A 19,231-nucleotide genomic window follows, 5' to 3' on the forward strand; every position below is an offset into this window, starting at 1 on the left:
ACAGTGTTTTGTTCCTTCAGTGTCTTGTTCCAACCTTTTTCCAGTTCCCGTGGCTCTCTTTAACATTGGAAATAATCTGACCTTCTTGAGTATATTGAAGGAATGGACTGCCAGCATCTTCTCTGATTGCTGGCAACCTTCTCCTAAATGTGAACAAAACCAAGGAGATTGTCGTCGATTTCAGAAGGAAAATTCAGCCCAGTCACACTCCACTTTGCATCAACAACTCAGCAGTGGAGCAGGTGAAAAGCATCAAGTTCCTGGGGGTGCATATAACGGACACCTTAACCTGGTCCACAAACATTACATCTCTGGCAAAACGGGCACAGCAGCGGTTGTACTTCCTCCGCAGGTTGAGAAGTTTACACCTCCACCCTCCCATTCTCGCCACTTTCTACAGAAGCACAATTGAGTCGGTCATGACCAGCTGCATCTCTATGTGGTGCGGCAGTTGTACAGCTGCGGACTGGAAGTGCCTTCAAAGAGTGGTGAGGACAGCGGAAAAAATCATTGGGACTTCTCTTCCTTCCATCATGGACATGGGGTACAAGCGCTGTCTGATTAGAGCTAAGGGCATTATCAGAGCCCCCACACACCCACAATTTGGACTGTTCATACTGCTTAACTCTGGGAGGAGGTACCGCAGCATGAAGAGCGGGACAACCAGGTTCTGCAACAGCTTCATCCCCCAGGCCATAAGATTACTGAACAATCAAAAAAACCGAGGCTAGAACTTTTTAAATATCGTCACTTTTTAAAAACTTTTTTATATATATTTATTTTACAGAACCATGCGCATGAGGCATTTTTATGGACGCACCTAGAACTTTTAACTATTAACTGATTTTGGAGAGTAAAATGCAACAAAATTTCGTTCAAGGTGCACTGTGTCTAGGTGTATATCTGAATGACAATAAAGTTTTAAAGTTTTCATTCAATCATTCATTCATTCAATCATTCATTCATTCATCATTCATTCATTCATATTTTTTGGGATTCACGATCACATCTGGGGGATGCATATTATGACTATCTGCTCCTCCAATTATTTTATTAGGAATCATAAAAATGCCAGTGAAGACATATTCTTTAGTCCAGTTATCAAATCTGCTGAACCATATGCATCTCACACTTGGAGAAACCTATTTGCCTAGCATGCTCACTGGTATGCAATAAATGATCACATTACTGTGCCTGGTAATCACCCAAATCATGTATAGTAATGAGGATCGCATCAAAGGACAACTCATGAGCGTCAAACAACCTAATTTTAAAAGGTAGTTATTGTATATAAAAACCTTCCACATCAATTGATCTGTGAAAATGAATGAGGAAAATGTTAATATTGAATTGTTATTTTAAGATTCAACAAGACTGTGTATGCACCATTTGAACTTCTAATGGGTCATATGACTTATTAGAATGGAAAAATCCTGACATGACTTCAAATGCTCCAAAGAAGAAGCTAAATGACCAAAGAAAATTAATTCCAAATAACTAACAAACTTTGGAATCATTAGTTTATGATCTGTGTTGAAAATATTTATTTGTTGTTCTTCGACTATTTTCACAGATTTAATCACAGACAGCATAGTTTATCCCTAATGTTTGCAGTTAACATCCCATATGTTAGGATGATTGGCTGGTGTAACATACAGGTCCTCATAATTTTTTCATAAAATAAATTAACTAAAGTAGAAATTCAACGGGACCTGGAGAATTAACAAATCCTTATGCTACCCTGTTTACATCAGATGATTTATCATCTAAATCTAATGTATTTGAATATTACCAATATTAAATATCATGATGGAAAATATCACAATGCAAATAACAATTGGGCATAGTACAATTTAAATAATCCAAATTTAAAAAGAATTATTGCTTTTAATGATTTCAGGATATTCCAAAATATTTTACTATCAATGAAACAGTCAGTTTAGCAAAGATGCAAGCTATGGGTAAAAACATTGTGTCCAACGGTGAAGGGATAAGAAGTAGGTTATGATTTTTTAAATAAATGCTGTTGACTATGAATCTGGAGCATCTCCTCATCATTGTCCATCACCACAGGTGCACCTCAAGGTTGCATGCTTACTAATCCCCTGCTCTACAATCTTTACACCCATGGCTGTGTCTCTAACCACAGCTCCAGAGCCATCTACAAATTCACCAAAGATATCAGTGATGGTGATGAGTCCAGGAAAGAGATAGATCATCTGGTGAAATATTGTCACAACTCCAAAATCTCACTCAATATCAACAACACCAAGGAACTGATTGGTCCAGAAATAGGAAGTCTGAAGGTCATGCCACAGTATTCATTGGTGGGTGGATGATGGAGAGAGTTAGGAGCTGCTAATTTCCAGATGTTAACATATCAGATGACATGCCCTAGGCATAGCATATAGATACTATCATGAAGATGACTCACAAGCCTGTCTATCTCTTTAGAAGAGATTCAACATGCTCTAAAAAACATTTATAGATGCCCAGTAGAAAGTATCCTAACTGGTTGCATCATAGCCTGGTATGGTAAACTCTATGCAGTGGAATGTAAGATGCTGCTTCAAAATAGTTGCTTCTATTATCAAGTTTTCCCACCATCTAGTCCACGCCCTTTCTTGCTGCTACAGTTGGGCTAAAGGCTTGACGTCCCACACCACACGGTTTGGTAACCGCTACTTACCTATAACTACAGGGTTCTGCACAACCTGAGCCCTTTCTTGACAACAGAACTCTGTGGACTTGTTATTTTTTTCTTTTCTATTCATGCTTTTCATAAATTTTCTTTCTTTAAAACTTTTGCGTATAATAGAAAATATAGAAACATAGGAAATAGGTGCAGAAGGAGGCCATTCGGCCTTTCGAGTCAGCACCACCATTCATTTTGATCATGGCTGATCATCCCCAATCAATAACCCGTGCCTGCCTTCTCCCCATATCCCTTGATTCCACTAGCCCCTAGAGATCTAAATTATGCATCATTTGTGTTTTGATTTTGTCCAAATCTATGTGCCTTTGATGCTGCTGCAAGCAAGATTTTTCAATGTACCTGTGCCTCTCTGAACTCGTGCAAATGACAATAAACTTGAAACTTAACTGTCTTCCTCCACTTTGAAATTGTTTAATGGGATCTCAGTTAAACACCTCAACTAAAGACTAAATCATCAATGCTTCCAGGACCACACTGGAGAATACATTCTGCTGATTATATTTCGAAAGGGTGACAAGAATCCTGAACCTTCAGACTCACCAAAAACAAATGCAAGGTTAATATTTACAATAATATTTGGAGCCCCCACTCTATCTAATGTAATCAGACTTTTCACAATTGCCTCCTCCACCTCCGTTCTCCAAATTGTGACTGCCTGTCTGATTGTGCCCCTACCTCTGTGGAATTGATGGAAAAATCTGAATGACAGTGGAGCAGGGTGAGCCAATGTATTCATTCACAATTTGGTATAAATGAGGTTCAAAGCCCAATATCAGTTGCACAATCGCCAATCCATCCTATAGACAGTTCACATCTTTAAAAACATACAACTAAGACATTGAGCAAAAGAAGAGATTTACGAAGCCAACAATGATCTTTGTTCATTTTTAACTGTCCTGACAAAGTATCGCTCTTTTCACAAATTCACTGATTCAATTAGAGATTCCCAAAAATTAATTGAACTTTGAGAAATCATAAATCTAACATCCTTTACATTATTTTATATGACATTCTCTTATCCATTTCTTTCCAACTTGAGTGAGAATTAAATACCAGATAAAAGAGCACAAATCCATGAGGAAATACTAACAATATCAGCATTGCCATTTTGTACTAAAGACCTGGCATTGCAGTGCTCACCAATGAAGACATCTCCTCATTGATTGACTTTACATTGAAATTAAAACCTTGAGACATGGCATCATCAGAACTACATCAATATGGATACCCAGAAGGAAAGCCACCTCGCTCAGAGTCAAGACACACAGAGTGGCTGTAAGCTGTGAAAGAACATGCTCATCAAGTTATCATCTTTTCTGATCCATTCTTGAAATCATAAGCATTGGCAGAACACCTAAACATTTGTGGCTTCCAAAGTTGCAAAATCCAAAATAAAAGTAAATAAGTGAAACATTTTCGCAAGCAATCCTGTGTACACAAATACCCATGTTCACTACTTTGTGAAAGGTAGCATATTTGTATCAAATAGCAAGATCAGTTTGTTTGAAAGAAGTTAAAACACAGCTGAGCTAGCTTCCCGACATTGTACATTGTATTTATTGAAATTTAAGAACAGTTGTAGTTTAACATTTCTTTAATTCCATGCATTATTTTAGAGTCAACATAAAACATCCAGAGCCACAAAACAGGGATTTCTTCATTGAACAAACACAAAATACTCACTCTTCATTTTGAAAGATAGATTTGACGTGCTTTGGGAAATAGATTTTATTAAGCAAAGAATAAATAAATGAAAATAAATTAATGGCTCAAGGAGTTGCTCACACTAAAAATCCACACTTTTCTTACCCAAATCAAATATAAATTCTAAATAATTAAAGGACTGCTGGGAACGAACTCTCAATAATCAATGCATGACAGAGATTTCTATAAAGAACATTTAAATGTGATTTTCACAAAGTGTTTTGATTGGCAATTTCTCAGTGTATTTGTGGTTTCTAAAATAGTGCGAAATTAAATCTTTGCTTATTGAACAGATTCAATTGAAGCTTCCACTATGAAACAGCATATATAATTTATGAATTTTCTAAGTAAAAGTTTAGAAACGTCACTTACCATCAACATAAAGGACAATCAGAACTTTTGGACAAAAAATTCAAGCTAAATGTCTGAATTTGTACAATATATATTTGTAACAGGCAATATTCTTTCTTGCCAGTACATATTCAGAAAATAACACTTAAACGGTATCTAAACAAATACACAAGGCTATTCTCCGAAGTCGTTTATTGTATGAAAGGAATAGTGCCAACTTACATGCAAACTGAAGCTTCACTTCTCTGCTCACGATTGTGCCAAACGAATTTGTTACAAAACATTGGTAGGTTCCATAATCTTGAGTCCTAACTGGGTTATTGATCACCAGACTGCCACCAATCAAATTATAACGGTAATCCAAGCTTATGTCAAAATCTGTGCCATTTCTTTGCCATCTGCAAGACAAAAAAGACAAATATATAAATGTTGTTTGCCCGGAAAAGGAAGCAAAGTGTTGGAGTAACTCAGTGGGTCATGAAACATCTCTGCAGAATATGGATAGGTAATATTTTGGGTCGGGATCTTTCAGGATAGGTCTCAGCCTGAAACGTCATCTATCCATTTTCTCCAGAGATGCTGCCTGAATCACTGACATACTCCAATACTTTGTGTCTTTTTGTCTAAACCAACATCTGCAGTTCCTTGTTTCTATTATTTGTTTGCCTGCCCAGTGTTTTGCTGTGATTAAAGGTAAGCAGGAATTAAATTATTCAAGTTAAAAAAACAAATGTATGGGGTATGGCTTGAATTGACAAAGTTCTAATTGTACAGCAGTGCAGAGCACCCAAAGGAAACCCACACGATCACAAGGAAAACATGCAAACTCCAGAATTCCTCAGTACTGCCTCAGTGTAATGTACTGTTCCTACACTTGTACGTGCGTATGATTGAGCATAATAACATTTTAAATGAAATGTATTAAAAAATTGAATTTCACTGAACCTCGGTACATGTGACCATAAAACCCCATTGAAGCTTGCTTTCTGATGGCCAGATGCTCCCCACCCACAGAAGGGCATTGGGAACATCAGTGATCGGTGGGCAGTGAGGTACCAGCAACCCGGATCAGCCCAAAGTCTGGGACAAATCACAATGTCCTGGCCACTTTGTACCCTGTCCCTCTGCTCTGCACCAACTACAAGATGTCATTCATTTAAATAAGATCACCAACCTACCTGAGCAGGTAAATGAATTTTCCTCTACTCGGTCTTGAAATTTTCAATAAAAATTGAAAACAATTTAAGCAAATGCATTTCAAGTTTTTTTTAAATATATATATATTTTGGACCATCAGTCATTCAAAAATGGTTTAAAAATATAGTTAAAAGAAAAATATATTTAAAAAATAGTTCAAAAGCCTCTGAGATCAGGGAGTTGTGGGGAGGACTCGTTTGCTCAAAGATAGGTTTTGTGGACTGGTCCCAGCAGCAAAACATCTGGGACAAATGCATCGATGGGGGAGATGGCATGGTTGCAGAAGGAGTTGGGCGAAAGCAGTTGGTAGGGGGAGCCTGCTGGAATAAACAGGGTTTCATACTTTGTGTCTATGTATTCTTGTCACTGGCCAATAATTTTCAATGTGAAACTTATAAACAAATTTCAGGTGCTAGAAATCTATAACAAAAACAGAAGCTGCTGCAAATACTCAGCAAGTCCAAGCTGCATCTATGTCTCACTGGCACAGCTGGTGGAGCTGCTGCCTCACAGTGCCAGAGGCCTTGGTTCGAACTTGACCTTGGGTGCTCTCTGTGTGGAGCTTGCACGTTCGCCCTGTGACTGCGTGGGTTTTCTCCGGGTGCTCAGGTTTCCGCCTACATCCCAAAGACGTGCGGGTCTGCATGTTAATTAGCCTCTGTAAATTGCCTTCAGTGTGGAGAGTGATGAAAAAGTGAGATAACGTGGAACCGGTGTGAACAGATGATCAATGGTCAGCGGGGTCTCTGAAGGGCACAGGGGCTGTTTCCATGCTGTATCACCTCACTAAAGTTGGAGTATGAAGTCGGAATCTTTACCATCTGAAACGTTAACCGTGTCTCTTCCCACAGATGGGCCTGACTTGCAGAGTATTTGCAGATTTCAACGTGAGGCTTGCATTTAAAATCAAAGTGAAACGTTTGTCAACTGTTTGTATTTATTGCAAGTAGCTTCAATTGAAATGTACTTTCCTGTCAATCGGCACAGTGAACTGTAACATAATCTGCCTTTCACCAGCATATTATAGTAACTTTCTCTGCATCACAAGGATTGCCTCCAATCCTTTGACATTGCTGTATCTTTGGTATATAATACAGATTCCTGCAGTTTATTGGCTTTCATCGTGTTGCAAAATGAATGGCACCGAAATGCATTTCGCAACTTTGTGGACACAAGGAACTACAGCTGCAGATTTACAAAAAAAGACAAAGTGGTGGAGTAACATTTGGCAACAACTGGCAGCAACATTTGTAGGTAGAATATTTATTTTTTAAATTTGTTTTTATAACTTGCTATTCCTTATTAAGACCACATGACAGACCAATCCTCCATGTAAAGCTAGCTGCAATATCTCAGTAGCATATTTTAGTTTTTAGCAGCCACATATCATTAAATATCAATTTTGTTATTACAAGTTGCTTCCATTTGGCTATATAGCCACAAAGCTACATAGCTGGATGTCTGCCTAACATTTAATTTCTTTATTTTGCACTTAGAAGATTGAAAGAGCACATTCCAACTCCAAGTGCAATTTGAGATGTAATATCTTAAAGTTGTTGTGATGATTATTTTTGGAGTTATTCCTGGGTGCCACCATAAATAAGGTTGTATTTTTACAGTGAGTTAACAGTCTTAGCTGCTGGTTATTCAAGATGTCAACTGAGTTGATGATTAGTTTCTATTTTGGGAAGATGTTGCTTGTTCAGAGGAAAACTGGATATTCATTATAATTCTTGCACATTAGGTAGAACTTTCAATGTATAACAACAATTTATTCATGAGGACACATCAAGAATAAATTATTCAAAAGCAGCATTTTTATAGATGGTGCAACACTGTGGTGAATTGGTGTTTTAATATATTCCAAGCAGCAATTGTAAAACCATTGAGTCAGGAAAAGGGCAGTTTCTTTAGATAATGAAAACCTATTTATGCATGATTATTTGTATAAAAGCAACTTTCAAATGCTTCAGAAGCTATATAGTTTTAGTGTTAAAGGTCAGTTTTTCTGTGTCGAATAATAGGCCGATTAACTTATAAAGCAGTTTCTATCATAACTGACTGTACGCAAACCAAATATGAGAAACAAATTATATTTGAAGTGAAAGCAGAATTGTGAAATGCCTTTTGATATTCATGGTAATGTTCTATACTTCAAGAGCATTATGCATAAAAGTAGTATCTGAAGAAATCATATTTTTCTATCATTTATACTAGAATTAAGATCAGTGTACATTTGTTCTATGCTTTAAATATCCCAGGAATTGGCAACTGAATATCAGCAGTACATACCATTCAAAGGTTCTTGCTCATGGGCAATTAATGTCTCAATGTCCAAAAATAACATTGGTACCACATTATCATTTTTTTTTCATAGACATGACTTGTATTACCCAGGCAGTAATCCCAAATTTTAAAATTAACTCTTTGGGGCATCAGAACAGCTGAAGAGCTAGCAAATTGAGAAACTGGCAGACAGCTTTTTTTCTTGAACCACTGCAGTCTATATGTTGTGACTCGACACTCATGATTAAATGTGGCCACTGTTAAGCATTTTGTTGTGGGCATATACTGTTTATCACTTATTGACTCACGCTTTGGACGTCATCTGCCGGATATCCAAAATGCTGCTTTAATGAACTGATTGTTGCTCCTCAATATTGGGAACCTGCTCTCGCGGTTACATTTTATAGACAATGCAAATAAGATTGATGAACATTCAGAAGCACTTCAATGCTTATATTGTTTTTCAAAGAGTATGATAATCAAGAAGCAGAAAACACAGATTTAAGTTGAGAAAAGAAAGATTTAATAGGAACCTGAGGGACAACTTTTTCACACAGAGAATGGTGGGGATACAGAACATGCAGCCAAAAGTAGTTGAGGCACGTACTATAACAACATTTAAAATACATTTGGACAGGTACATGGATAGGAGAGGTTGAGAGGGATATGGGCCAAATTTGAATTGTTGGGACTATTGTAGATGGGACATGTTGATCAGTTTGGGCAAGTTTGGCCAAAGGGCCTGTTTCCATGCTCTATGATTCTTGGACGAATCCACCAACAATCTCCAACATAGAGATATCTGTGGTATCATGGACCAATACTCGGAAGATCCTGAGGATTATTCATATATTCCTTTTATTGCAGAACAATTAAGGATTGGAGAATTACCTTTGCTGGTTTTGATATGATGTCGCAATTCACTGTCAAATTCCCGATTGTGAATTTATTTCTAAATTACAGGAAATGGCAGAAAGCCCAGTTTATTAGTGATGGATCTGTTGCTGTCATAACACTAATGATTCTCATCAGAGTTTTTTTTAGCATCTTAAATACTGTCTTAGGTATAGTCAGCAGGGGAAAATATTTGAGGCTATTTCATGATGTTTATTGTTATGATTAAATGCCAGGAATAGCAATATCATAGTGCAAAATATGTGATTAATATTACAATGGTACGGTATGTGTCATGTAGAATTATTTAGCCTGGAGATAAGGCACCATTTTGAGCCAAGGTGCGACAGAAAGAGGAGGATAACAACACTAATTACTAAGTTGGTTAATTTTTACAAAAATAACATTACGAAGATGGTGTTTTTGAATTTCACCATCTCAGTGATAGCAATTAATCAAACTTAATTAATGTCACAAGTGTCAGCTTGTGACTATGGTTCATTATTCATCCATGTCTTTAGGTTGAGCACGTTCCCATTTAATTTAGTACAATCACTTGATTTTGCTTCTTGCTGTATATCTAACTGCAGCCACACTACCTCCAATAGCTGCTGTTGCTTTTCCCTGCACTATTATATTAGTTTAGTTTAGAGATACAGCGTGGAAACAGGCCCTTTGGCCCACTGAGTCCGCGCCGACCAGCGATCCCCGCACACTAACACTATCCTACACACGCTAGGTGCAATTTATACCAATTTATACTAAGCCAATTCACATATCTGTACGTCTTTAGAGTGTGGGAGGAAACCAAAGATCTCCGAGAAAACCCACACAGGCGCGGGGAAAATGTACAAACTCCATACAGACAGCACCCGTAGTTGGGATTGAACCCGGGTCTCCGGCGCTGCAAGCGCTGTAAGGCTGCAACTCCACTGCTGCGCCAATGTGCCGCCCAAAATCTGTGAAGGCCTTGTTCCCCTCCTCACCCCCGCCATCCTCTTTAACACCAGAATTTGGCACAAAACAGCTTCAACAGCATCCAACATCACTTCTACACCTATTCTATTTCAAGATTTTTTTGCTGAACATTGGCAATTCTATCAATCTAAAAACTGTAGCCATTAATTTCATTTGACCTTGTGACCTTATGACTATTTCTTTCCAATTTCAAAAGTCTTATCACCAAATGCATACTCCAACTCATATGACGTCTTATTCAGAAACTTACCATTCTATTAAATTCCAATCATAGTTTTTGACCGTATATCTTGTTCATTATGAATAGGTCATATGTTGCTGATATACGCATCCGGACTCTCCGGCAGTTTTGAAACAGAGAAAGGGCACCAGGAAAAAACATACTATCTACTGCTTTTGTGCTCGGTCACCATTCCAGAAACACCAACAATGAGTGTAATTTTAAAGAGACTTAGAATGGGGCCTGCTTATGACATACCAAGCCAAGAGTTGCCTAGAAACATGCAAGTGAAAAGATTGCCAGAGGACCCAGCTCACCAGAGAGTGAGATTGCATGAAAGGACACACAAGTGCTGGAGTAAGTCAGCAGGTCAGGCAGCATCTCTGGAGAGCATGGATCAGTGGCATTTCAGGTTCAGGCCCTTCTTTAGACTAGTAGTAGGGAGGGAAAGAAAACTGGGAGAGAGGAGAGACAGGACATAGCGTGGCAGATAATAGGTGGACACAGGTAAGGGTTTCTTTTTGATAGGCAGATGGTTAGAACAAAGGCCAGAAATTAAAGAAGGTTGAGATAGAAGGATTGAAAATTTGCAATTCGTAAAGCCAGAGGAAGAAATGTAAGAGAAGGGGGTAAGGATAGGGTTAATCCAGCACTTTTGTGTAAAACAGCATCTGCAATTCTTTGTTTCTACAATGAGATTGCACGAGTTTTGCCCCACAAGGTTCCAATGTAGATGCAGACTGGTGAGATGAGAACATGGTTGATCTTTTATCGAATACTATATATCTGCCTCTGCCCCATATCTTTAATGCCTTGAGTGAAGAAAAGTTTATCAATCCTAAATTCAATACTTAACTATTTGCCTTGCATCAATTTCTTTGCAAGTCGCTCGGCTTTCCAAAGAGGTGACTGAAGAAAAGCAATTTGCCAAAGGAGAATTAACTCACTGTTTTCTCTGTATAATTGTATTCTATCCAATAAATGTCTTTTGATCAATTTCTGTGCAATAGTATTACATTTATGTTAAAACTCTCTGGATGAGTCATTGTTTATTTTTAAGTTCACCATCATGATTGATTTTAGCAGTGTGATGATTATTTATATTTATCCTGTATCAAGAGGATTACTTAGATTTCAAACAGCCCTGTCACAAAGTCCTTAAGCTGTGCCGACAATGTCCAGAAAGCTCATTTTCCGAAAAACTATGGTGCCAACTTAACATCCCATATTCCAATTCCATCCATGCTTTCAGCTTCCCAAAGTTAACTTATCCAATTGTCCAATTAGATAGAGTTCTAGGGGTTAGCGGAGTCAAGGGATATGGGGAGATGGCACGCACGAGTTACTGATTGTGGATGATCAGCCATGATCAGAATGAATGGCGGTGCTGGCTCGAAGGGGCAAATGGCCTCCTCCTGCACCTATTTTCTAATGCCAATTAATACTAAATTACAAATGTGTGCTCTACACTTTGTCTTAAATTAATTCAAAAGTATTCTTAAAATAACGCCTGCATAACTCATGATTAAATTCACCAAACTGGTTTTGAAACCCATATAGCCTTTTGCCCTTTAGAGAAAATGCATGTCATGTAGTTTTTTTTAATCAAGGAGCAGGATAATTTGTTTTAATTACAGCAGCTTATGAACCTTAATTGTATTAATGACATGCATGTGAGAGTGGTGTACATTGAATATCAATTATTTAGTTATTATTAAATTTCACTGATAATATCCTTTCAAACTGAAAAAAAAATTAAATCCTTACTACGTCACTAAACCTTACTTAAGTATGCCATGAATCAAGATTTTATTTTAATAACCTTAATCATTTTATTAAAACAAGTCATATATTTGGCAGTTCAATAGTTTATCACTAAAATATATGATTCTGTTGGAAAACTCAGCAGTACATGCTCGTGTGAAACAGGTAATCATGCTTGTTTGCCCATTGTTTACTTTGAGTGCAAGGAGTCACAAGCCTAATGCACTTTAAAGAAATGAACATTTATGATTGGGAAACTTAAATTAAATCACCATAAATGGCAAAAGTAACAGTAAGCAATGCAACATATCGTACAAAATGTAGTTAAGAATTAATCTCATTCAGTTTGCATGAGTGAAGTGTGTCAAAGTGAAATCGTTCAATTGGATAATCTTGATAGCTATACATTTTAAAACCATTGATTTCTATTCATTTATTTGATCTTACTTTTCACTTTATATAAATCTATTCTTAAAAAGAAGATTTCAAATTATAGTCACACAGCTGAGAAAATATGGGCCAAACAGACAGGTGGGACTAGTATAGATGCGACATGTTGGTCGGTGTGAGCAAGTTGGGCCAAAGGGCCGGTTTCCATGCTGTATGACTCTGCTACACAGATTGATCCAGATTTTTTTTTTTGCTGTTTAAGAGATAGTTTAGAGCTGGTCAGGTATCCTAAGCCCAGTTGCTCGATTGAATTACAGATGCAAACATGGAGATAACAGCAGGAATGAAGGAATAGGTCCACTGAAACCAGAGTTAAGTGCGTAGATTAGCAGCTTGACAGTGGTAAATAGGAGAACTGAGCCATGGGTCAAAAGGAGAAGGAAGTCCATGTTTGAGAGCAATCTCCTATCTGAGCTTACTATTCCCATCCTATGAGGTAAGGGTCAGAGCTGAAACTACAGCATCAATGAGTTGAATTCTCATCAGCTGTGCTCCCATGTAACCCACTTAAAATCCCACTCTGTTTAATGTAATGCCTCAACAAATGGCTTTATACAACTGATTTTCCTTCATATTACTTTATGAAAATGATGTCTCATATCTGAGAATTATCTCTGTCTCACACATTTTAATTGTAGGACAGATCTCGTTATGAAGCATTCATTTAATGCAAGAGAGGCATTTTTTTTCCTGAAATCATACACAGTTAATTTATGGTGAAAAGCATGACGCTTTATTTGAGACAAGAAGCCCCCAGCTACTACATATTAATATCTTAATAGATAATATTTTATGCAGTGACACAAATATTACTCAGAAATGTGAAGGTGAATTAGCCCCGAGTTGTAGACAACGTCCACCTGTAACTATATCACACGAAGCAGTATTGGTTGGCTGTTGTAATACACTCACTCTGTAATAGGTTGGATGTTTAACGTTATCTTTGAAAACACGCACAAATGCTGGAAGAAATTGCTTATAAGAGTAAATGGGGTTTTGTCCAAGAATATTCCCAGGTTCCAATTTTTATTTTATACAAAGACATTTAAGTTTGGTACTCCGTGCCCACACTTGGTTTTATTATGGGCAAGCAGGAAGGGAGGGGCGGGACGGGACGGGACGGGACAGGACGGGGTGGGGTGGGGGGTGAGAAGAAAGCAGTTGGACTTAATAGAGACACGGAGATAGAACCATGAGAATTCTTCAAAAGGAAAATAGAGCAAAAATGTCAGAATTGTTATTTGGTGCTTTATAACTATAGCCAAAGAGACATAGTTTAATTTGATCATTTAAGCATGGTCAAATTGACAGATTTAACCAATTCTACCTTATCTATCCATCATATCCCATTTCTTAGCTCTTTTATATTTTCCAAATTTAGATTTCTGCATTTGCCTTTAAAAACTTATTGTCGATAGTGTCTCGATCAGAAAGTTAAAATAAATGCTCAAAATGAGCAAGGATGATTTAGGTAGTCGGAGAGAAAATCCTAGTGATTCTCAGTTTGTATCTGTGAAGAGAAATAGAATGATGTTTCAAGTTAATGATTTTTTTTATGACCTGGATAGAGTGGATGTGGAGAAGGTGTTTCCTTTGGTCGGAGAGTCTAGGACCAGATGTCATAGTCTCAGAATTAAAGGATGTTCCTTTAGGAAGGAGATGAGGAGAAACTTCTTTAGTCAGAGTGTGGTGAATCTGTGAAATTCATTGCCACAGCAGGCTGTGGAGGCCAAATCAATGGATATTTTTAAGGCATAGATAGATAGATTCAGGAAGAAGGGTCTCGACCAGAAACATCACACATTCCTTCTCTCGAGAGATGCTGCCTGTCCCACTGAGTTACTCCAGCTTTTTGTGTCTCTTCGGTTTAAAACAGCATCTGCAGTTCCTTCTTACCTAGATACATTCTTGATTAGTACAGGTGTCAGGGCTTATGGGGTGAAGGCAGGATAATAGGGTTGAGAGGATGCAGGCAGGTGTAATTAAGTCAAAAGACTGACAATGCTGGGTGAAAGATAATGGTGAAGTGAACAGCCAATTGCAGGTAGTAGAACTGGAAGAAGCATGGATTTTAAAGATTTAGTAATTCTGTTCAAAGAGCGATCTAGTGACGAGGGGGCACCCATGATTAATTATAATAATGAATCTGAGGACTTTAGGCATAATTTCTTAAGATAAAAAACATCAAGTTAAAATAAAAACTGTAGCTTTGAAAGGAAAAGTTGAAATTAACAGATGCAGAAGATTATATGTCCCCACAAGATGGGCGTTAGGTCTTGGCATTAAGTTTCTATTGCTCAAGCAATAAGCTGACAGAATTTGGTGATTGACTGCTCAATTAAGTCATAAGATCATAAGTGATAGTACAATTAGGCCATTCAGTCCATCTAGTCTACTGCCATTCAATCATGGCTGATCTGTCTATTCTATAAAATGATGTGATAGTAGTAGATTCCGCCCCAAAACACAGACTGACTAACTAAGCAGCGGCACTTTATTACAAACTACAGTTTGGATTTATTTATATATTGTCTTTATTACAGCAAAATGTCATAGGGTACTGCACAGCAGCTTTAGGGTAGGCACCTACCGATGTAGAACCAGATGGCAGACGTGCTGCCTCAAACGCAAGAAGATCAGAAAGAATAATGCACCAAGCTGCGTCACGAAATACGATGGGAATTTAACAAATACTTGGGGAAGTAGGATCTTGCCGACAAAGCAGAGCGAGGTAGAGGCGAAGGCCTGAAGCACGTTCCGAGGGTAGGTGAAAGCATGAGCATCAATATTAGAGATTTGGAGCTCACAAAGGGTAATAATTGGAGGAGCATAGAGATTAGAGGCAACAGTTCCAAGTCCTCAAATAAAGAATAACTGAGTCAACTAAGAAGTTTGAACACAAAGGATAACACATTTTAAATCAATGGATTGCTAAATGTCAGCAAGCACTGTGTTGATGGGTGACCACATTTTTCATGCCAATACAGAAATGTGGTAACATAATATAAAAAATAATGTTAGAAGCCTCTCAAAATGAATGATTGTACTGATACAGAACAGATACCTGTAGGTTGTAGGATTTGTCTATAAGACATTTTACAATATTTCATGGTTTCTGTTTGTTTTTAGCCCTCAGATTGACATACTATCTGTTAAATAACATTCCAAATCCATAAAGGGATTGTTAAAAATGTGCCAATTCCAGATTTCTATCTGGAAAAAGAATCTCCAGATCAACAACACAATTTTCTGTGCACATTTTGAGATTAGTATTTATCATCAACATGTCATTTTGATAACATCACACCACAACAACAGGTCAGCTGCAATCATTTCTGTCAAAATAGCTCTGTTAACTTGCCACATTGTTGTGAGATATACACTAACATGAGTCCAGGCAAATAAATTGTTTTTTCCAGTCGGGTCTATCAACATCAAGTTATATTTCGATGACACAGATGATAATATTGCAATTTGTATGGTTGGTATATTGATCCCTCTGCAATACTGTTTATCCCAGTTTCAAAGATCATGCCACAAGAAGTGATAGTGGAAATACAAATGGGGAAAGATGGATATTGTGCAGTGCAACGGAGTTAAAAACTGTTCAATCCATGTTAATTAAAAACAGTTAAATCAGGTACAAACACTGACGCTATTCTTAATCTTTATGGAAAGATTAGTTACAACTGCTCTGTTTAATTTATCTCATCCAGAGCCAAACACCTATTCCAATCATGTTCTTTATTTCCTGTTACAACATTTGAAAGGATGTCTAAAAGGAGACCACCAGTCTTTCCTAAGGGAAGGTATTGATAGAAAATAATGTTGGCAAACCTGTAATGTGGTGTTGGATTCCCTTTTGCTTCACAGTTTAACGTGGCCTTCCTTTCTTCAGAGTCCACGGGAAACACAATGTCATCTGGCTCATGGATAAAAACTGGCCCGTGCGGCTTGCCATTCTCTGTGCCAATAAAATGAAACAGTTTCCATTAGGCCATGCATAAAAGGACTGTTCGAATACTGGCATCATCAGTCATCTGAACAAACAGACACAAAACTACTGTAAACTCATTAACAGAAAGAAAGAACACAAGCAGCCAACACCCATCACTTAGATTCAAAGCATGTAGACGTGAAACAATACGATACAACTTTATTTATCTCATAGGGAAATTGGTCTGCCAACAGTCAAAAGATACAGTTACAAGGCATTGAAAGTGTCATGTGCATTATAATAATAATGAGCAGGATTATCAACATGTCATTCCTGTACATCAGAACCTTTGCTGTTCTTATTTCTTATCTTGAAGTGGGGAGCAAATGTCCAGCAAGTTTTTAGATTAAAAAAATGATCAAATTCAGTTTTTCTTTAAATAACATATTCGGTTTGATTTGTGCTTTGCCAATCCTTTGCTTAACATTAAAAATACATAATAAGACAAAATTTGGCCATTTGTCACTCATATCTGTTCTATCATTCATCAAGATTCGTGTCTGACATTTCAAAATACCATCTTTCTGCACTCTCCCTCATCCCCTTGATTTCCTTGTTATGGATACATCTATCGATCTTTGAAAATGTCTGAGGCTCCATCATTCACTGGTGTGGGGAATTCCAAAGATAAATCGCTTCTGCGGGCAAAATGTTTCTCAACATCTGAGCATGAAATGGACTAAGAAAGGGCCATTTCTTTGAACATTCATCTCGACTTCATCCTCCCTGTCTCTTGCCTACCCAAGTCACTTTGCTTTACTATTTTGTACCAATGTACATAACTAGACTTTTTCCACATCGTAGGGTCTGTCATATTTTCCCATTGATCTGCATGTCAATATCCTCGTAAAACCTCTTTACATCCTCTTTTGTACTCCCAATCCATTTACTATTGTATCATCAGAAAATATGGGATTATGACATTTGGTTCCCTCAGCCAAATCATCGATATAGATCGTGAAAAGCTGAGACGATTTTACCTTAAATCTATGCCCTCTAAAAATGTTAAAAGAAAAAAGGTTCTGATTTTCTACCCTATCTATGTCTCTCATAATTTTAGGTACTTCTATCAGGTCTCCCTTCAACCTCTGACACTTCAAAAGAAAATAATTCAACTGATAGCTAATATCCACTAATCCAGGCACATTCTGACAAACCTTTCTGTGCCCTCTGAAGGGAGCTGCCACTTCCTTCCTGTAATGTGGTGACCAGACCAGGATATAGTATTCCAAATGTGCCCTCAAAAATGTTTTCTAAAGCTGCAACTTGACTCCCTGACTCTTAAACTCAATGCCTCGACTGATGAAGTCAAGCATACCACCTGTCTTCTTATGCATTTTGTTGCCACTTTCAGGGAATTGTGGTATCGTCTGTACACGGTTATGGGTCTTACCATAAACTGTCGAATTTCACCTTATATTCAACCTCACAAAGTGCAACAGCGCACACTTGCTCAGATTAACCTCTGTCTGCCATTTCTCCTGTCTCCTTTGACAGCCTTCCTCACTATCCGCAACTCTTATTAACCAACCAACTTACTAACATACCCATCCATGCTGTTTATATTTATCACAAACAACTGTGGTCTAACCACAGATTCCTAAGGAACACCAGGGTTCACAGACCTCCCAACATCTTTCCTATGACATAGCGCCCAAACTGAACACAATACTCTAAATGCGGCCTCACCAACGTCTTAAGCAACTGCAACTTGACCTCCCAACTTCTCTCTCTAGTTTCAACAGTAGATTCACACAAGTGACCCTCCAATTCACAAGAACAATTTTGGACTGTAGGATTTTTTGGGTGAAGCAAACAGGAACATTCACCATCTCTTTCAAAACTCAAACAATTGGCCAAATATTGTAAATACAAATGTTAACACCATCAATTAGAGTGATATGTATGGGTTTGCATTCCACAATTAAAAGGTGCAGTCAAAAAATAGAGATAAAAATCAAATAAGCCTAAATGCTTTCTGAATTGATGACTATTGTCTAATTAACAAAGGCAGTTCACAAAATTCATGCCACTTATTTCTAAAATGTTTTCTTTGCACAAACATAGATTAAATCACTTGCAGCTGCTCTACCTGGTGCTTAATCATAGAGTAATTATAAAGCAAGTCTATTTTTGAAATAATAATTTGTTGATCCAAGGCTTTGTCAGACTCACAGAAAGTTAAAAAAAAACTTTTAATGTCATAGACCACGCTTGCATTGTACAATATGTAACATTAGTTTCTTAAAGATTATTACATCCAAAATTCAGTTTTGTCTTTTTTGCACGTCTTGTCATAAAACGAATTGGACAAACAATACCAGATGTTTTAAAAAAGTGCTTAGAATAACCAGGCTGCATTTGACATTTTGACATTGTTTGAAAAAAACATGAGCATTGCAGAAATCAATCTGTGAGGGTGGCTCAGAACAAAGCATCATTTTTATTTCCTTTCTTTTCCACAGTAGACTTCAACGCGTGTTACCACTAAAATAGATTGATCTAATCTCTCACTGAATTGTGTGCAATGCAACCAGGCATCATGTTAAAATTCATCAATAAAATTATTGTAGGTAGACAAAATTACCGGAGGAAACTCAGCGGGTGAGGCAACATCCATGGAGCGAAGGAATAAATGACGTTTCGGGTCGAGACCCTTCTTCAGTCTGAAGAA

General features: G+C 37.5%; 1 protein-coding gene across 1 annotated transcript in view; it reads right to left on the minus strand.

The window, feature by feature from the left end:
• The window catches only part of LOC129704532 (contactin-4-like), a 796,241-nt gene that overhangs the window by 531,199 nt on the left and 245,811 nt on the right, over positions 1–19,231 (minus strand). The window contains exons 3-4 of the mRNA XM_055647705.1: positions 16,398–16,524; positions 4,994–5,169 (exon numbers count right to left, since the gene is read on the minus strand). Of these exons, the coding sequence (XP_055503680.1) occupies positions 4,994–5,169; positions 16,398–16,524 (303 nt within the window). The remainder of the gene's footprint in view (positions 1–4,993; positions 5,170–16,397; positions 16,525–19,231) is intronic.

Source organism: Leucoraja erinacea, chromosome 16 (assembly GCF_028641065.1).
Source record: "Leucoraja erinacea ecotype New England chromosome 16, Leri_hhj_1, whole genome shotgun sequence".
NCBI classification, from domain to species: Eukaryota; Metazoa; Chordata; class Chondrichthyes; order Rajiformes; family Rajidae; genus Leucoraja; species Leucoraja erinaceus.